Source organism: Psittacula echo, assembly GCF_963264785.1.
Source record: "Psittacula echo genome assembly, chromosome: 2".
Classification (NCBI taxonomy): domain Eukaryota; kingdom Metazoa; phylum Chordata; class Aves; order Psittaciformes; family Psittacidae; genus Psittacula; species Psittacula echo.
In genome coordinates this window covers 2,710,509-2,731,337 of record NC_137737.1, presented here as the reverse complement: position 1 = coordinate 2,731,337, position 20,829 = coordinate 2,710,509, and the positions used below count along the sequence as shown (strand labels likewise).

The window sequence follows — 20,829 nt, the reverse complement described above, 5'->3', positions numbered from 1 at the left end:
TAAATAAGTATTCCCAAGCCAAGAAACTGTATCTAAGACAAGAATTATTTCCAGAAGTGTTCAGTGCTCTACTATCCCAAAAAAATTGTCTGGAACAAGTAGTGGGTAGATTTTGAGAGTCCAGTTGATAAGAAAGGAAATACCTCAGGCATGGAAGGTGGGATGAGCAGAGTCATCAGATACTGAACGCTGTCCCAAAGAAAATAGAGCAAGATACGGCACATCACTCACTGGCACTCAGATTATTGGAAAGTTAATGGTACCTCCATGCTCTCCCTCCAAGAACTCTCTTGACTATTAAGTGCTTGTGGTGATTTTTCTGTCTCTTTTTCTTTTATCACTCTTTTTGAACTGCTGTATCTCTCAATACTTTAGAGCAATGGAAAGTGATGAAAATATAAAGGTTATTATTATGTCAGCTGTGAAGCAGCAAGAAAATTATAGAAGAATCTAGAAGCAGCCATCATTACATACTGAAAAAGAAGAGGTTGGGTTGTGGAATGGGGGCAAAAATCTCATTTAGCCCAAGTTCCTTTCAGAAGTCTTTAGCAAGACATCTCTTAATGTGAATCTGAATAAAGTCAAATAGTTCACTCTTTTTTTCATTTGCTACAGTACTGGATTCATTATGTGGTGATTTCTTATTCCACATTTAGACACTGTGAAAGCAGCTAATCAGAGCTACAAGGACAAGATTAATTGGTGTTAATTTCTAAACATTAGTCTTGGAATTTACTTGGCTGAATATGTGTAGACTTAAAATGATAGGAAATAAGTTATAATGGTGGAAAAAAATGAAAATCGATCATTCTTATACATTATAAATGAGGGCAAAATTGGTTAAGTAGTAATTTCTGGGATTTTTCTTTTATATTCAGAAAATCACTGATATGGATTTGTGTCTTATTTGTGGTCTTTCTAAATCACCGCCTTGATCTACTGCCATAGGAAAACAGATCTCTATTTTAAAGGCAGACATCTCAAAGCTCTTGTGTTGGCCAAGGTGGAGTGATAGCTCCAGAGGTTTTTCCACTGCTTCTGTCTACAATTTGATGAGTACATCTGAATTCATTGCAGTCCTTTGGCTTTTAACATTCGGAAGCTGGTAAAGATCAATCCACGATTCTGCCATGAAAACAGCTGAAGAGGGGGAGAAGTAGCAAACAGTTGAATGTCAGAGCTGCAGTGGCTTTTATGCTCACGACATTCTCCAGAATAGCACAAAATGGGGAGAGAAAAGTCTGAACTCAGGCTTGATATTGCATGCATTCTTAGGAGAAAAGGGATTGTGAAATCTCATCACCCCTCCTGCATCTCCAGTTAGCCTTCTAACCTGTTGAATTCAATAGGTGATGAAAGAGAGGAGAAAGTAGAGCAAGAAAGATGCCAGATAGTGCTTGCAGCTTGGTGGATGACCACCAGGAATATCTCTGCACTTTGTAGGAACACTGAAATCTGAAATGATCCAATAAATAAAACTATCCCTGCAGGAATAATCTTCCTAACTTCCCAGCCTCAGTTTACAAGCAGGGGGAAAAATACAGCAACTAATACAACTTTGCTTGTGTATATGAGAATGAAACATTTTGTCTAAAATCTCTGCCAATCTCTCAATTAGGTACCGGAGAAGCAGATTTAGGCTCCTGCTGATGGCAAGTAATGCACAGCTCATAAAGAGGACTGTCTACAGTACTGCCATATGAATATAAAGTTTAAAGAAGATGGATAAAAATGTGTTTTATGCAATAATCCGTATTAGTCTGTGGAAAGTCTGTGTTAAGTAACAGGATGCTGGTGTGATTTCTTCAGAGGAAACCTATTTTGGTCTAATTATGAGGCAGTAAATCAATTTCAATATGGATTTTACTGAAAACCAATCCAAGGCTCTAAGCAGTTCACTGCAATCCTCCTGTAGTATCCCTAATACGAAGGATGTAATTTGCTCTTTAAAATGCTTGCTAAAACCTAAGTCTGGGTTCTGTCTTTTCTTTGAGTATGCACCTGCAGAAAGGCACTAAGGAGGTTAATAACTATTGTAAGATGCATAGACAGTGCACAGAAGTAAAATAACAGAAGTTGCAATTAAAATATACTTTATTTTTGGGAGGAAGCATCCATACAGGTATTTGCTTTCATACCTCCCTTGTATTTGTCCTAACATGCTGCTTCAGGAAAGCTGTTCACTTGAGCCTTATTGTCTCAGAGATCCGTGTCATTTTTACACGAAGGAAACTGAAATCTGAACAAGTAAAAGCCCGGAAGTTTGGAAATAGTATTTGTTGTTTGAAATAATGCATCTCCCCATCCTTCCAGGCAGGAATGCATTTTAGCATGTTTCATTCATCTTGACTGATCCATTTCAATAGGCTAGGTGCTGAAACACCCAAGTGGCAAAAGGCTTGGGTAGGTTTAAGTTAATATACATATGGCACAGCTACTGTGGCACAGCTACTGTGCTACTTGACTGACAATTGCTGTTGCAGGGTTGGGTTTTTGTTTTGTTTTTCTTTACAGAAAATGTTCCATTTGTTCTTGTGTAGGTTTTTTCATTGGTTGCTTGGTTTTTCTTTCCTTCACAAACACCATGTTTAGTTTTTATACCTTTATATAGAGTTTTTACACCTTTTATATTATATATACCTTATATAAATGTGCCTTTTATATTTATAGGTTTTATACCTTTTTTTATACCTTATGAACCAATATTGCTGAATGAAAAATACATGCTGGGTGCTTTGCGTTCTGTTTGATAAAGCTATTTATTGGCTGGGGGGAAGCGGTTGTTGGAGGAGGGAGGTCATTTGAACTGTAGAAATGCCACTGGATGCTGAGCTCAGCAGGGAGCGAGAACCCCACTGCTGCCTGCTGGGCATGGACCAGTGCTTGCCTTTGCCGCCGGTGAGGGCTGTCCTCATGTCTGATGGGGACTGGGGTCCCTTGTAACCCCTCTGCCGTGTTTATGTCTCTCTCTTAGGCTCAGAGTCTTCCAGCAGCGCTGGCTCCTCAGGGTCACTGTCACGGTTACATCAGCCTCTCCAAAGTGCATCTCTTGTCCCCGGGGTGACGGCCAGCTCTTCAGGCAGCGTGTCCTACCCTGAGAATGGGATGAGTGGCCAGGTGGCCCCCAGTAACACCAGCTATATCATTCTTCCACTTGAAGCTGCAGGGATACCGCCTGGCAGCATCCTTCTGAACCCGCACACAGGTCAGTACAATGCTTTCCTGCCTGGTGCTGCCCTTCAGTGTTTCCAGTGTAATTTGGGAGTTGACAAATATCTTGTTTCTGGAGATATTTTCCTTGAGACACTTCATTAGGAAGCACATACACATGGAAGTGACATTTGGCAGGGTGTTTTCTCAAATCCGCAGGCAAAGCTGGGTTGGCTTTGTGAGGCTGTTGTGGCATGGCAAGTAGGAAGTGATACAAAACACACTTGTGCAGTTCCAGAGAGGGTATTAATCTTGTGAAGTCCTAGTACTCCTTGGCTGTGAATCCTCTGAGGTTCTGTTAATTTCAATAACGACAAATACTTTTCCATACCAAGCATGCTGAGATTCGGTGCAACCAAAATACGATGTCAAGGTCTTAGGCATTGTGCTTGACAGCAGAATTTCAAAAGGCTTAAAGGTTGCATTTGAATTAGCACATCAGAGTTAATTTTGTTGTGGGCTCTGTGATTAGCCATTGTATTGAAACCGGACATTTTCTGCTGAAAGGAACTTGTAACCTCTGCAATTCCTGGTAGTTAACCGCACTGTGGCACACAAGTGAGGCACTTGGAGTCACCCAGCACTGTGGATGCTTCAGAAACTGCTCAGCTTGAACCGGGGTGCTTGATGGAAGATAAAGGCAATTTGGTACCTCCTCGGTCCAGATGAAGTCCAGGTTGCATTCTGCTATTACTCCCCACAGTGTTGTACTTTGGAGGATTCCAAAGATTCAGGGAGGTTGAGACCGTGATCGTTTGGTTTGGGTTAGTTCAGTGACTATGATTAGCAGTGCTGTCAACCTGAGCTGAGTTATGCCAGGTTTAAAATAACAAAGCCTACAGTGAAGTATGTGTTCTGTTATACTGGGAGCTGAGGATGAACTCCAAACTAGTTTTTCAAAGTCTTTAATGGAGCTTTTTGTGTGGAGGTTTTTGCTTCTAACCAGTATTTTATGTCTCTTACACCCCCGTGTTCCAATGTTTTGGTGCAAATACATAAAGCTCACGCTAAAAATATTTTTCTTTTTGGTCAGAATTCAGTTCAGAAAAACTGAAAATTGCAGCATTTGAGAAAAACATAGCCTTGACAATCTATTAAAAGAAGCTTTCCACAGATACTTACAGACAGTTGCGTCTGGGGCTGATCAATATACATCAGTATATATAAAATCAGGTATTAGTTGTTGTTTGCTTAGATTCCAATGTGGTACATTCTTTCCAGAGAGGTGACTTTGTAACTTGCACAAATCAGTGCTTTTCTAAAGCCTTTACTACTTAGGTGTCCTCCTGTCAAGCTACTGTAGTATTGACATGAGAGCTTAATACAATCAGCATAAATGGGGATTTGGGGCATTTCTTAAACACTCGGGGGAAAGGACAGAGTAGGAGACGGGCATAAGACAAACCCCATCATTACTGTTGGTTTGGAAGTTGACGGTTCTGTCTGTAACACTGGAATTCCTTGGTCAATAGAGAAGACAGCAGTCTGTGTGCTATGTGGTCCATTTCCGCACAGAAGTCATCCATAATTCAGGTGATAGAACTGTCCATTTAGCAATTTGCAGCAGCTAGCTCGTATTTTTCCCTGGTACCTAGGAAATAATTTTCTGCTATAGGTATAATGTCCTTCAGTACTGACACTAGACCAGAGCACCTTGTCTTCCCTTCTAGCGTTCCTCATTATCTGCAGAGGCATCATGGGGAGATCCATGTGCATTAGTATGTTTAACATTCAGGGAGCAATTGGTTTTTGTGTAAACATAATTTAGTGTTTCTTTCAGACTCTGTTTTGTTTCTGTAGCTCCCTTGTAAATACATACGTGCTAAAGACAATGGAGGGAGCAGTTCTGAAATTGGAATTCTTGTCTCACATGTATAGCTTCACGCTGCTACCTGTGCTGGAAGTCAGGGCGTACTGCAGTGTCTGCTGTGGTTTTAACATGCAGCAAAATACATGCTGCAAATTTGCTACTCTTTGGGCTCAGAATCTTTGCATCTTATTAGGGTAACACTACAAAAGAAGCTCTGTAGGGAGGAGGCTTAGATTGCTGGATGCTGTGCTCAACTATCAAAGTGATGGATGCTGTCAGAAACATAGCTGAAGAGAAGATAGTTTAAAGAAAAGGGAAAAGGAGCTTTGTTTCCTGTAATGAATAGATTTTCTTTCCCTATGTACCACCATTCTTTAGCTCTTTCTTCTGTTCTTGCAAAGTGGCTACTTCCAGTCTTTTTCTCGCTTTTGATCATAACACCATGTCCTTTAAAGATCCTTGCTTCTTTTCACACTGCATAGTCACTGACTCTGCAAGCCTCTGATGGCATCCACAGGTGCTGTCAGTATGTCCCTGATCTGATTATACCTCTCAGCTCCTCCTCAGGTGGTGGCAATCCACACTTTCTTTTCCATGTCTATAGTTTCCTTTGTTTCCTCTATTCTGCTTTACCCTTCTCCTTCCCTAGCTGAAGATGCTTTTTGCTTGCTTTCGGAAAGCACCATTTATGTGGCTGTGCTGTTTTACTCTGTTTCACCCACTTCAGCAGTCTGGTTTACCCTTTAAAGGATTCTTGTTGCCACGTTCATTGACTTAACCCCTTTGACAATTTAAGAGCGTTTACATTTCATTCTTACTCCTTTAAAAGACATCACAATCTGTGTTCTTCTCTCTGGGCCACAGTTCATAACTTACAGATGTCTTCCCTGTTACCATATGATCTTTCCTTTTCATTTCTTGTTTCAAGGTTTCTTCATAAAAGGTCTTTTTTTCATCTTTAAAAGCATTTCTAGACCTTTTCCCTTCCAATTCTGCCATCTTTCATTGAGACACAGGAAGTGCTTTTTACAGTTTCCCTTGAGCATCTGGCACAGGTTTTGGGAGCCTGTTATTCTGCTCACGCAATCTGACTTCCCCAGTCTCCTAAAGTACTTCTAGAGCCTGAGACTCCCAAATCTAGGGAGTCTATGCCATTGTCACCCAGTATGTTCACAGCAAGGAGCAGGAAATCAGCTAGTGGACAGAACTGCCCTGTGCTTTGCTTCCATTCACTCTAATGATAACCTTTCTCAGTGTGTGAGATGTGCCCAGTATAATGAGACTTCATCCTGGAAGTCTTGATGCTCTAGAGAGGTAGCAGGGTTTCTTTAGCCAGTGCTCCTCATGTGTTTCTGACCTTGATTAATAAGAGGGAGGAACCAAAAGGCTGAGGAGTACCCAGAACAGGTAGAGATGCTTGTGATGGACAGACCAGAAATTCATTAATTCACTGTTGCTCTCAGGCACCAAGTTCCTTCAGATCTCCCTTTTTCTCTCAAACATTCGTACTTTAGTTGCCTACATTACATGATATCACTGCTAAAATTCCTTCTTCTCAAGGAAACATCTGTAATTCCTTTGATTTACCAATTTATGATGGAAGAGAACTGAGGTCATGGAAAACATTTTCCTTACAGAAAAATACCATTTCTTTTTTGTTCATAACACAATAACTTGGGTAAATTTATTTATATTTCCACAAACATTGCTCATGCCCAGCTGAAATATCTCGAGCAAGAAATGTTCAGCAACTTGGTAGAACTTTGGCCGGGATTTGTGCTGTATATAAGAGATTTTCAAAGACAGTGTAAGCGTTGCTTCCTTGATAACTTCCAGTGCTGCCTCCTTTAATTACACAGGGCACAGCTCTCGAAAGCACAGCACTATGTCATTAGAATGTGTAAATCAATTAGTAATGAGGGTGGGTTTGGGTTTTTTTCCTTTCATTACAAACTATAATGTATCAGGAGTAGTTGTGCACATTTGACTGCTATTGCATGGCAATAAAATGTACGTGAATATTCTCTACCTCCAGTGTTTGATTCAGAGCTCAATTTTAGCATTAATTGATTCATCATTGAATGACTCCAAGTAACCATCGCATCTGATTCATAGCCATGGTAACCTGCCACCCATTCCTTGGGAAGTCTGCTCCCAAAACAGATATCTGCTGCCTGCTTTGCCTGCAAATGAAAAAGAAAGAAAGGATGACTGATCCTGTAATGGGGCATTGAGAGCGATGAGTACTCTACTGGTGTAGCAAGTCAGCTAAATAGCCATCAGCCAAAGCAAGGTTGCATGCTTTCATACAGAAAACATTCTTAAAGGTGCTGAGCAAAGGCAGGGTGCTCTCTTTCAGGTCAACCATTTGTAAATCCTGATGGGACACCGGCAATATACAATCCTCCCAGTGGCCAGCAGACAATGAGGAGCCAGATGGTGGGACAGTCTCAGCAGCAGCCTTCATCCCAGCAGCCTCAACAGGTTCAACAGCCACAGCAGCAAATGGCAAGTCACCTTGTCACGCAGGTAGGTGTGGTGGCCATTGGAAAAAGCGAGGAAGCTCTTGTGGATATGAAGGATGGCCTAAAGGGTAGGAGGGAAGGATGCAGGTAGACAAAGTATCAGGCTGTTCTTTTCTTTGAAGCAAATGGGGCCCATGGTTTTTATTTTCAATGTGTATGAAACACAGGATTCTACAAACTCTTCCATGTCCACTTATATGAGGCCTGATCTATGGGTAGCCCACTCTCTGTACACCCCTGCTCAAGGTTGCGGGTCTTCTGCCTGCACCCCATGCTCTGGCCGTGACCTTGCTCTGAGCCACAAGCTCTGGTGGTGTTCAAGACCAGGTTGGATGAGGCCTTGGGTGCCATGGTTTAGTGTGAGGTGTCCCTGCCCATGGCAGGGGAGTTGGAACTGGATGATCTTAAGGTCCTTTCCAACCCCAACTATTCTATGATTCTATGATCTACAGCAGGGGTGGGGAAGAGCATCGTAGCTTGGGCACATGCCATGGTGTGTCAGCTCTCTGGCCCCTGGCTGAATGTGGCGCGTGGCCAGATGTGCTTGAGCATGGTCAGCATCTGCTACAAGCTTAATTTGATGGATTGTGTGTCCACTGTCCCAGAGGAGAGGTGGGGGGGGGAACTACTCAAGCAAGAACCCTACATCCTGCTTGCTCGCAGAGCAGCCAAGATCTACTGTGGTTCTTGTGTGCCTTTATAATGTGGCACAGTTTATCCCAGGCTACCCAGAAATACAATGCTAAAATGTGGTGAAGTTGCTTGGATTCTCCTGGGTTTCGATTTGTGTGTTTGTGGCTCTTATTGCATGATTTGGTTTTAGCAGTGTTTGAAGACAGAGGTGGTACCAAACCTGTGTAAGACTCATAGTAAATGAGAGATTAAACCAGAAGGAATAATAAAGATATTCCAAGGCAATAGTGCTGTAGAAAACCACACTTAAATAAACATCTACAGCAGATAAACATCTGCTTCAAGCTGATGGGTCTGTCTTTTGGTAACTCACAACCTGTTCTTTGTCATTTATCTTTTTTGGCTATTGTGTTCTGCCAAAGCAGCTTTACAGTCATTATTCCTTTGCCTATGACACCCTAATCAGTTAAATCAGCTGTTATCAGAATTCAAATATACACTTACACTGTGCTGCTTTCTCGTTTTATTTTTATAAATTAAATGTAGAGTCATAATTTGGCTGTGCCTCCCATCAGTAATAAGGTGTAGCTGTGCCTTTATTTAATCTAGCAGCCATCAAATACGTGAAAAAGGCAGAAAAATCTGTGATAAAGAATAGTTTGGTATAAGGCTAAGATGAAGATGAAAATTGCAGTACCTGACCTCTTGTACCTGGGCTGGCAATGAGTCGCCTGCATTTTCAGAGCTATGTTTGAGACCTTTGTTCTCAATAACAGAGGTGGCAGGGGTGGTTGGTGTTATGTGTATTTATTGTCTTTCCCTGTGCTTATTTTGCAGCCCGTTCAGGCAATGCAGCCATCTTCTCAGTCAGTCCAATATCCAGCAGTTTCTTATCCTCCCCAGCACCTCCTGCCAGTCTCTCCAACGCAGCAGTTTTCTGTGGTACTAAAGATTTCTCCTTTCATTTTTCCTTTCCTTGATGTTGGAGTCAGGTGTGTAAGCATGAGTATGCCCGAGAGCCTCTGGGTAGCACTGAGAGGGGTGTCCCATGTGAAAGCCCCATTTGCCATAACACTTTTGGTACTGACAAGCTTTCCCTTGGTTCTGGTCTTCCAACCTGGAGGATGATGGCAAGAGCAGGGCTGTCTACCTGGTTAGCAGAGCATCCAGATAAGGTTTTCTTGTGCTTGTGATAGGAACTTGTGTCTTCCCACTTTGTGTCGAGGAAGCTTAAGTTGCTAACTTGAGCATTCGAGATTTGAGTTATTTGCCTCTTATATCCGTAAAGACTGGAGGAGAGAACTACAGAAATCCTTCTTTTGTGTTTTATATGATTTTCTCAGTATATTAAACCCACTGCCTGGATTCATTCCCTGGTGGTACCAGAGCACTTGGGAAGCAGAGTAGTGGCAAATCAACTGCAGAAGGTGTGTTACACTGTGTGTCCTGAGAAAGCACCAATGGACACATGTAATAAAGATAAATAGAGTGCTCCCTTGGAGTCTGCATCTGGCTTGGTGCTTACAGGGCTAACATTATGCTGTTGTAAAATGAAGCTGACATTTGAAGAGGCACTACAAGGTTCTTTTTTTAATGTTTTTATTCTCGCTCTGGTAATCTTGTTTATGACTGGTATTTTTTTTCCCAAGGTAGAGATGTCATGTAGTTATAGTAAGAGATGGAAACAAAGCTGAATGGATCCTTGCAGCTAAAATAGCGTTATTAATGCCTGGTGGCTGAGCAGTACCATTTAAAGGACAATAAAAAATGTTCCATGCTGAACATAAGTTGCGTATCTCAATGCTAATTTGCTCAAAAATGCATCTTGCAGGCATCTCAGGTTGTTCTAGTGATAGTCATAGGAAGGCTGGTATTTTCAATGGCTAATCTAATAGTGAAGCTTCACCTGAATTAATGTCCTCAAGGTACATTGCGTTGTACACACAATGGATTAATTACAGGGCTTTGAAGCTCTAGGTCTCTATCATACAAAACCAGAGACATTCCAGGCTCAATGAAGGGTTTGTTTGCGGTTGCTCACCATCCAGGTAGCTTTTTAAAGAGACTACTTCAGACAAACCATTTCTGTACCTAAATACGGATGCAGGATGATGGTGAAGTTAATAGCATTGCCTCCTTACATCATCTAAAGATCTGCCAAGGCTGTTTGAAATGTTCTCCCATGATACCTGCTCTCAGAGTGGGAGGTTAAGTCAAATAGCATGGATGTTCTAAGTGAAAAGCCATTTTGTAGTACATATTCCCTATCCATGAGGGCGTATGAGGAAGGGACCATAATCTGCATATCAGCGCATAAAGGAGTTTTATGCTGGATTTATTGCAATATAGAGTATGTTGAGTATTTAAAAGTCTTGTGATACGGATACAAGTGAAGATGCATAGAAACACGTCTGTAGATCTTCAACCTTCACAGAATAAACTTGAGAGAGTTGATTAGTATGGATCTTTTTGCAAGACTGAACAGATACTGTCTAGAATCCCTGTATCGTTACCAGCACTAATGAACCTGAGGTCCATTGACTTTACTTGGTACTTTCATCCTACCATAGATTCATTTTTTTTCCGCTTTGGTCAGATAAAGTACTTGTTTCTTTCTAATGCTGAATAAAAAGCCTTAAAATAGCAACTAAAGGCTCAGCTTTTTTTACCTTCTCTGTGTTTACACCCTTGGATTTTCAAAACAGTCCAAAAAGGTAAAGGTCTGCACCTGAATCCTACTGATTTCCTCTGGGGATCATTTTGAAACACAGGTGTCATTGCCAGCCTGTGTTTGGCTGAGGAATTCAGTGTTTGGGGGAAGAAGTATTCATAACATTATTGTCATACCGTTTATATTCAAAATGTCTTCTTTTGAACACTGTTAAGTGGCTTTTGTGCCATGTGGTGCCATTTCCCTTGTAGTCTGGACGTCTTTTCCAAAGCATTTATAGTGCTTTCAATTGCCTCAATTTTTATAGATCCCTCTGCAAAGTTTGGTATTTGAGCCAAGTGATTCCTTTCCCCCTTTGTGTTCTGTTTGAACCTGTTTTGTTTTGCCTATTTGCGTGCCTACTGCAGACATCATGCCTGCATCATCTTCTACTGCCTTTTGCCCTGCAGCGAGATGACATGACAACACAGTTCAACCAGATGAGCTTGAGTCGTCAATCATCAGGAGACAACCCTGAATCGCCGTCTGGTCCTGTGTACCCATCACCTATCTTGCAGCAGCCTGCCCAGCAGACAGGTTATATTATGGCTTCTCCAAGTCAGCAGCTTCCCCCAGGAGGCTTTACAGGTTCAGGTCCACCAGGATCTCAACCAGTGCTGCAGCCACCACCTCCACCCCAGGGCTTTGTGCAACAACCACCACCACCTGCTCAGGTACGCATAGCCTTTGCTATTGGTTTGGCGTGTTGCTCATTATAACAGTTTTAGGTAGCAAGACACTTGCAAAGCCTCTATCATTTCCTGGGTTTCAGCAATTCCTTCCTTATCCTCACACCATTTTCTGAACACATGTTTGTACTCCAGGATATGTCTGCACATGATAAGGGAAGAGTTCTCCTGTCAGGGCGTTGTGTTGGCATTGTGACTGACATAAGTGTTCAGATTATGAACATCATTTTCCAGCTCAATTAGAAATGCAAGATGGGGAAAAAGTTAATAAAAAGGGAGAAAAGGATTTGTGGATATAGAAGCTTCTTTGTTTAAAATGTGGTTAAGGAACTGGGGGAAGATCTTGGAGGCTATTCTGTTCTTACCCTGCTTCCCTATTCAGAGTACACTAACGTGGCACTTAGGGATGTGGTTTAGAGGTGGACTTGGCAGTGTTAGGCTTACAGTAGGACTCAATGATCTTAAAGGTCTTTTCCACCCTAAATGATTCTATGAATATGAAGGAGGGTGAGTAAATATCCACAGTCCTTTTTCCCTGTATATATACACCAAAAGAGCAACACGTACATCAGCCCAGGTAGTCGTTAATCATATTTAATTGACTTGAACATGTGAGATGTCATAGATCAGTAATTTTAACTGTCTTCCTGAAGACTGATTATGTTTTACTGTTCACTACCAAACATCTCCACTTGTCTCCTGGGTACCTTTACAGAATATTGAAAGTGATTACTGTCAAGAAGTAAAATGCACTGATGACTTCCTGGCCCATTTTCAAGGCATACACTTTAAAAAGATGGATTTCTTTATGCAATTATGGATAACTTCATTTAAACTCTACTTTCAAATGGTATTAATAGTATTTTTCTTGGTTTCATTTTATCCTTTGGAAGAAAACGTATGAAAAATAAAACAAAAATCACTGTTTCTTTTAATATAGAAGTAGTGTAAATCCTACTGGGCTTTTTGTTTGCCACTTCTTACTGGAAATGTCCAATTGTGTTTGTTAATGGGATTCTGTATTGCCACAGTAATGAAGAATTTATACTGTTACAGTGTTTTAAGTGAGCTAGAGATCCGGTTAATTAGATCACTAATTAAAAATGAAAGAAACCTGAGGACTGCTGGATGCTGACACCCCATAGAGGACTGTGACGTCCGTAGTTAGAAACTACGCAGCCATTTTTTCTGAGAGAAGGCTTGTAATAAAAACAACTCTAAGGAGCTGAAGTTCAATGTGATGTGATTATTTCCTTTTTAAAAAATGATAATATTGATGGAAAAATATTTCAATGTTTGCCAAATATAGTAGCATATTTTTAAAATGTTTGGGAGAAAAAGGTGACCTGACAAGCAGATTTCATCTCCCCACCTGGCCTCAGTCTCCTTAGTGAGCAAGTGGAGGCTGGCTGGGCTTCTCTCCTCACGTACAACCCCTCAGTGCCCTCAGTGTTTTCAGGCATCGTTTAATCAAACCTCCCGACACTCCCAGTGAACCGGATCAATGTGAGCACATCCATTTCATGAGCTGTCACTGCAGCAGACAATGCGATACGTTTCCCAGCCTTGTGGCATGGGGTTTGCTTGGGGGGGGGGGGGGGGGTGCTGCAGCATCCTGCATCCCAGTTTTCACTCAGTCTGGCGTAGCGTTACCTTATGAGGCTGTTTTCCCTCATTCACACTTGCTCTGGTACCACTGGAGGGTCAGGTGAACTTCTTCAGAGGACAAATGATGAGGAGGTGTCTTTTCATGTAGAGGATGCTGTAGGACCAGTACCGTACTGGTGTGTCCAATGGCCGGTGTGTCTCTGTACCCCAAATACAATATGTGCAGGCGCTTTCCTCCTATGTTATAGCAAAGTGGAAAGTTGCCAAGGGCAGAAAAATATCTTCGGATTTTGCAGCAACCTCAGTTATTTCACTGGGGAATGGTTTGTCCTCGGAGGGGCATAGGAAGGCAAGAAATTCAGTGGTGTCAGCATCTACTGCACTGCATGCACCATCCATCTCCAGCTTATTGCTATTCTGAAAGATCCTTGTCAGGTACCGATGTGGAAGAGGGTGTGTGATATGTCAGTCCCTGCTGCCTGTGTCCCTGTACTGTGAAATAGCAGTGGCTTTAGTCTGCAGGGAGGGAAGAGGGTGCAGCAGGTCACAGCATTCGCATGCACAGATAGGAACCTCTGATCGATGTCTCAAGCTTTAATTCATTCTCTTCAGCCCTAGAATTTGGCACTTTGGTTTGTGCACTACTTGTAGCACGTGTACAGCAATAGAGGATTCCTCATAGAAAAAGATGTGCAAAGCCTTGGGAAATAGTAGTTCCTCTGCCCTAATAGCTTAGCTTTCTGTGTAAAGCACCTACAACCCAGCTCGCCATCCTGCCAGTGGCAAAATTTCACTGTGGCGGTGGCTATTGGCGTTCTGCTTTACCTTTACTCTTTTGGGCTTAGATGCAGTAGTGAGACTGCTCAAAAGTGCAGTCAAGATAGTAATGCCTGTAAAACATTATGTGATGTACTAATCAATGCGGTCAATGTAAAAGCACTTCTGTATCTTACAAGTTGCTCTTGAACTTATACCAGTAAAGAAGAGGCTTGACTCTAATGGGTAATTAGTTCCTGCAAATGCATTGCTGATAAGGTTCTAGTGGGCTGGCTGTGGTGTCCTGTATGCTGTTGGAAATGAGTGGAGGTCCTGTGAGTGTGATCATTTCCTTTGGGATCTTCAAGGAGGAGAAAGAAATGCTCTCCAAGCCTGCAAACCCTATGGTATTGCATTTAAATTATTAGGTTTTGTATTAAAGTTCAATTAAATATGGCTCTGTGGCTGCTCTCCAAGATTCTCTCTCCCAGGCTGCATCAAAGCAGCATCAGACTGAGTTTGAAATAAGATGCCTAAGAAGTGGCAAGAGGACCCCTTACGTTCCTTTTGCTGTTTCTTTCATCACAGCTATTCCCCAGCTTGCTAACAGAGTAAGGATTTAATAACCTGAAAGTAATGATCTTTGTTCAGCCAGTAGGAGAAAACCCAACAAAAATCCAAACCAAAGTGAAACAAACAAACCTTAACCATTAGCCGGGGTTTGCTGAAAGGGACTTTTAGAAACTAAAGCCTGTTTGCTTTCTATATCACAAATAGGAAACATAAATCTTTACTTTCTCTGCGTTCTTCTATTCGCAATTTTCTTCTTTCACTGGTACTTCTATAACACTTATGGGCCCAGGCACTTCAACAAGGGTCCACATTTGGGTTTTGCAGTACTCTCTCCATGGTGCTTGTCATTGCCTCTGCAAATGAAGAAATGGGAAAACTGTGAGTACCCTGCCAATGGAAAAGGATATGCTCCCTTAAAAATTACTTCCCCCATGGAGTCATTCTTCCTGAAAAGCAAACTGGCTATGTGATGTCCAGAAATGAGGTGGCTTGAAGCCTTGGAGAGGCTTGGAGAAGTAATACGCATGTGCAGGTATTTTTCATCTGAGTTCATTTTGTGTCTCAGCTGTGTCTTTGCAAAAGACCCCTCCAAGAGAGTCGCTAGCTGCCTTAAGACAAAAATCTTTATAACATGTCTCCTCTAGGAAGCTTTTCATGAAGAAGATTGGTGAGTCACTGCAAGTGAATGGGTCTTTCCTTGATGATATCAGAAAATGGTATTGGAGGACATCCTATAGTTGTATACAGGCCATTATGTTATGGGGAGAGTGGAGGAGAGAAGAGAAGGAAGGAAGAGAAAAATAGATATTGGGAGAAATGGTACCTCCATGTGTCTGTACATCACTGTGATTTCTGTTGTCTTCACTCCCATTTATGCTGCTGTTAGCAATAGTGTCAGTGTCACTAATCATCCGGAGGAATTTGTTAATCCAAAGCTAACTGGATATCAGGAATGTTAAGAGAAAACAAAAGACCTGTCTGATGTCAGAATCAAGCTGTAAGTCAGTAGGAAGAGAGTTTAGGAAAGTAAAATCAGCCTGAAAAACGTGTGGAATCCTATTTCTACCATGAGGAAATGAACAACATCACTGTGAATTGAAGGGATGCTGCAGAGATCAGTGCAGGGAGACCCAGCCTGGAAATGGGTTTTGAACAGTATGTGGACAGAACAAAGCAGAAAGCCAATGCTGTATTGAGTCTCTGCCCATTGTCTAGGAACAAAGCACATTAGAAGGAGGAAGAAGAAATGCCTGTTTGTGCCATTTCATGAGTGTCTCTGAAGTGATGTGCCCAGTCAGAAAAAGCTGCATATGAGAGAAAAACCAGAATGTTTTGGAATGGTCAACCTGCAAACAAGGAAGGTATTCACCTTCAAAATAAGAATATCCAAGGGGGTAAGGATCATCTGTCATCTGTTTCTATGGTATTTATTAAAAAGGAGGGATTTTTTACAGTGTCAAGGATTAAGATCATGAAACTGCTTTTAGACTGAAGAAGGCAGCATTTATCAAGGTGTGGTCTTAGAAGGGCTTTTTTAAATCTAGGATGACCATATAGCTGTGTTGGCATGCTTTTTAGTGCAATAGAAACTTCTTGGTTCTGTAAATGAAATACGTTACATGAGCAAGAGGTCCAAGGCTGGATTGTGCATTCACATGGGAAAGCAACTCAAGTCTAATTCGGTATGTCAGTAGGCTGCTACAGAAATGTAATGGTTTTTGGTGAAGAGCACATGAGCAAGGTGTTAGTAACACTGATGCAATGAGAAACTAAAAAATTCAGTAGGGTCAGAGCAGGCGATGTAAGTGATACTTGTTATCTCTGATCCCTCTAATTCCACTGTACACTGAAGTAACAGCAGAAAGAACAAATAACACGTTTCGACTACTGATGCAGAGATGTACTCAAGCTAAATGAAAATGGATCCTTCCAAGCCCCCCAACCATGAAAGACCTATTTTATCCAGTGTCGATGCTTTACACCAAGCCTTTCTTTTAATGGCTGACCTCTTAACAAAACCCAGAAAACCCAGTCAATTCCAACTACAAATAACCCCAAACCAACTACAGGCAACAGCAACAACAAAAAGATCCCATGAAAACCTAAACGTCTTCTTTGCAAGTCATGCGTGTGTGATTAGTAGCATATTCATCCATGAATCTCAGTGAAATGATGATTTTTTTACCCAACACTCCTACTACTGTCATTTTTCAGGCTGATAGATTGCACTCTGACAAGCTTCTAACTGGAGGCATATAGCCACTGTATTCCAATGAATTGAGGAAATGAGAGCAAGGGAGAAAACCCTTTGACTCACTGAGGTGTTATCTGTGTGGTAAAAATAAATACCTATTTCCAAATTACCCTAAATGCTTCAGCGAGCATAGATGGTTTTGTGCTGAGCATGTTCAAATGCAAATGTCACTTCAAAACCTACGTTCTTTAGGCTACATTTTAAAGTTAATACCTACAGAATCTTTCCACAAGAGATAATTCACATTGTTCTCATATGCTCATGTGTTCTCAAATATCTAGGGGCTTATCTGTACAAGGGAAATGAGGAAGTTGAGGGTAAATCAAATAAATTCAAATCCTTTAAGTGAGATTAAGCTGCTGGCAGGAGAAGTGGGAGTATTTCCACAGGGGTTTAATATTCTTTGATTTGTAGAATGTGGTAATAGAAAATAGAATAGTTGCCAGAATGTCTGCTCTGTTCCCCTGCTCCAAGGCAGGATCAACTCTTTGCATTGAATTCACTTAAGCTGAGTCTTCTCGCTTCTTTTGAGTCTCCTATTGTAGAGTCTTGCTGAAAGCAGTCACCTTTCCACAAAATGGGTTTATCACACTGAACTTGCCTGATCCACAGTTCACACGGCTGTGATGGTTAAAGAGTGATTTTGCAACTTAAATGTCTGGGTCAGCTTTCCTATACCTTGTGGCTTTGCTTTGAGGGAAACAAAGTTCATCCTGGTTTTGTCCATTTTACAAAGGCATTTTGCTTTGGTTACTTTAGTCTCTAAGAAAACAAATGGCTCAAGGGCAGGCTGTAGCCATTACGTACCACTTGATAGGTCTGGAGGGAGGAGAGCTTATATTTTTCAATCAAAGTGTTCTTGTTTTTCTGGTATTTGTTTGAATCTTGATGATATTGTTAGTGAGGGGAAGAATTCCATTGATTGAAGGCAAAATGAATCAACCTTGAAGAATGAATTGGTATTCAGCCTCTTGATTGACAGGTGATATTGACTGTCAGTCTGGGGGTTTCACTTCACCAACCAGACCAAATTCAGCTTTGTTGATCCTGACACTTCTCCCACCAGTTACCCATTCAGCAGTTTTCTGCTTGTCCAAGTAGCCATCCATACCCTCTCCTTACCTAGCCTTTTGTGTCTATGCCTGTGCTTTCTCATCTGACATCGCCTCTAAGAAAACTGCTGGTGTCTCTGTTGATGTCCTAGCAGTATGCACAAGGAGCTATTACCTTTACTCTGCTAATACTTTATGCATGATCAAGTTGAATGAGCTGTCCTGCTAGCATTTCCTCCATGCAAATGAAAGTGGCAAAAATAGTTCTTATTTTTGTATGAAAAGAAAAAACCAAACCCAAACCAAAAGCATTTGGTAAGACTCTGTGCATAGGTCTGAGTAGGATAAATGCTACACACAAGGGGAAAAATAAATCAGTAAATGGTATAAAGAAATGCTTAGGGATGTAACAGAGAAGCAATGTTCAGCCAGAGCTGTGTCCCTCTGCAGTTTGATGATACCATATGCTATCAACCTCTGTTAACTACAGCATCCACTGCAGATGTAAATGAAATGAAATGCTTTGAATTTGCCAAAGGTCAGTGGAAAGCTGTTCAGCTCAAGTGTGTCGTACAGTGCTATGGCACGTATAGGAAAAATGCGCAGCTCCTGTCACCCTCAAGCATCCATGTTTCCCTGTGTGATGAGGTGGTGTAGTACACATTGGTCTATAAGACAATCACAATAGAAAAAAGAAGCCCACCTAGCAGGACGTGCTGGCTCAGTGCTTACCCTTAGCTCCTGCAAGAAAGAAGTTATGGTTGTGTTTTGAACTGTAATTGTATTCACACCAAGCGTGGGAGAGGCTGCAGGGAAACGTTCTTGTAGCTGTTAAAAACATGGATTTAATCTTTGTTTCTTTCAAGTGTTAAGGGCACACGCTCTCCATCTTCCCCTCTATTTTGCTTCTATGTATTTTTACTTCAGGTTATTCTTTGCTGCGAATTGACCGTTTTTGCCAGAGTTCACTTACTGGTCAACATGCTCTCTATGTGTACTGTGATACGGAAGGTGGTGTTTGTATCCTCTTTTCTGCAGTATTTGCTGCTTTCCTGTGATTTCTTTGGTACATGCTTTTTATGCAACCTGTATGGTTTTGTCTCTTCCAATTAAATTCTTTTTTCCCTGTTTCTTAAAGTATCTGAGAAGAAATCTGGGCACCAGTAGTCCTTTTCCTAGCAAAGCTAAGAAGCAAGCAGCAGTTTTTGAAGTGACACCATGCAAACCTCTCCTCCTGATTACTGTTACCACTAATCTGCTTGACCTGAACTTCTGCTCCCCTTCCAGTTGTGTTTCATGTTGTGAATCTTGGAGCTTTAGGGCCTGTAGTGAGCTGCTCTTCTCTTTCTTTGCAGATGCCAGTGTATTATTACCCATCTGGTCAGTACCCTACCTCAACAACTCAGCAGTACAGACCCATTGCCTCAGTTCAGTACAATGCACAGCGGAGTCAACAGATCCCACAGACTGCACAGCAAGCAGGTATTTACATCTGTTACTCATTTCTTCAGCAGCTCACAGTGCTTTGGCTGGTGAAACCTGTTGGTTGTGCTTTCATTTTGAATTTGAACAGCAGAGAAGAAAGCTGGTTGCTGTTCTGTTTGAAAATACAGGGAAAATTACAACTTGAGAAACTCTTTGCTTGGGGATACTGAGCAATGGAAGAGCAGAGGTGTTCTGTTCTTCACTACTGCTTTCCTGGACACAGTGTTGTGTCCTCAGTGTCCGTGCTCCGCATATTGGGGCACAGGGAGGGCCAGGTGTGAGCAGTGCATTGCATGTTCAAGCCAACTGTCGGAGTTTGTCCTTCATCATGCAAAATCCCCAAGTATTCATAAGACTCTACAAGGAGGACAGGTTTGCAGTGATGCAGAAGGTGCCCCATCACCTTCTGCTCTCCCTGAGCCTGAGGAACAGCGAGGTGATCTATGTGGTTGATGCCCATCAGCACCAGCTCCCCGCAGAAGGGTGCAGCTGGAAGGGGGGCCGTTACACTGTAAGAGAGTGAGTAGCAGGTCTCACAGTGAACCGGTCTCTTTTCCTGCTGTGTCGTGCCACTCCTGATGACACCAGATTAAGAGGGACACAGGCAGAGTTGGGCTGGTGCATGTTGGGGGGAAGGCAGGGGTTGTGCTTGTGAAGGGATCCTCACCTTTCGAGGGAATAAAGAGTTTTTCTGGTTTTGGAGGTTTTTCTGTTTAAGTTATTGATTGTGTGTTTCTTTAGTGCACATCTCCCCTCATTCAGTGTCTCAGACAGTAACTCCAAGGTGCAGGGGATGTTGTTTCCTGGTAGGGCTTGCAATTACAGACGTGCTGGGTAGGACAAAGCATTCATTGTTCTGTCTGGGTTTGGCAAAACCCATTCTGAATGGCAAAGCAGGTTCCCTGCAGAGGCTCTGATACGGAAGTCTTTTAGGATGCAAGTCAGCAGCGCAGACATGAGATGTGAACAAGAGTTATGGGGTCATCCAGCCATCAACCTGTCTTTCTAATGTGACTGCTGGCAATTTTGTTCACGCTCAGGGAAACAGACGCAGCAAACACAGCTATAAGTAAGCGATTGATTGGGGATTTTTTTGGCTTTGTTTTTCAAGCTGTTCTAATAAAAATGGTGGCGTTTTGGTCAGTGTCAGTGGTGCCTGACTGTGTCTGCTTTCATACCTTCTTCTTTATACGTCCCTGAGAGGGGAGAGGGTGAAATATTGCACAAAGGTCATCTGTCTCCTCTAGCTGCTATTACCTAACAGTCTAGTACCACGTTTATTATCTCTATATAGTGGGCATTTGAACCTCAGTGCAAATCAACCTAGATGACGTTATCTGGGTCTACTGTATTGTTATAAAGCCATATTTATAAGTTTAATGCTACATCCGTAGCATAATGGAGATTATGGTAAATGAAGTGCACAAGAGATGGTCTAAAGCACTTGAGTGATGTTCTGGAGAAGATCCAGCTGTTTGATCTTGAGGAAATCCTGGTTTTAAAGGTATATTGTAGCACAGGAGC

At 41.9% G+C, this 20,829-nt stretch overlaps 1 protein-coding gene across 2 annotated transcripts in view; it reads left to right on the top strand.

Moving 5' to 3' along the window:
- The window catches only part of ARPP21 (cAMP regulated phosphoprotein 21), a gene marked incomplete at its 5' end in the record, with an annotated part of 96,453 nt that overhangs the window by 40,951 nt on the left and 34,673 nt on the right, over positions 1-20,829 (top strand). For both annotated transcript variants that reach the window (XM_080611754.1, XM_080611753.1), the window contains 5 exons: positions 2,975-3,205; positions 7,380-7,549; positions 9,016-9,120; positions 11,299-11,562; positions 19,176-19,302. In XM_080611754.1, the coding sequence (XP_080467880.1) occupies positions 2,975-3,205; positions 7,380-7,549; positions 9,016-9,120; positions 11,299-11,562; positions 19,176-19,302 (897 nt within the window). The remainder of the gene's footprint in view (positions 1-2,974; positions 3,206-7,379; positions 7,550-9,015; positions 9,121-11,298; positions 11,563-19,175; positions 19,303-20,829) is intronic.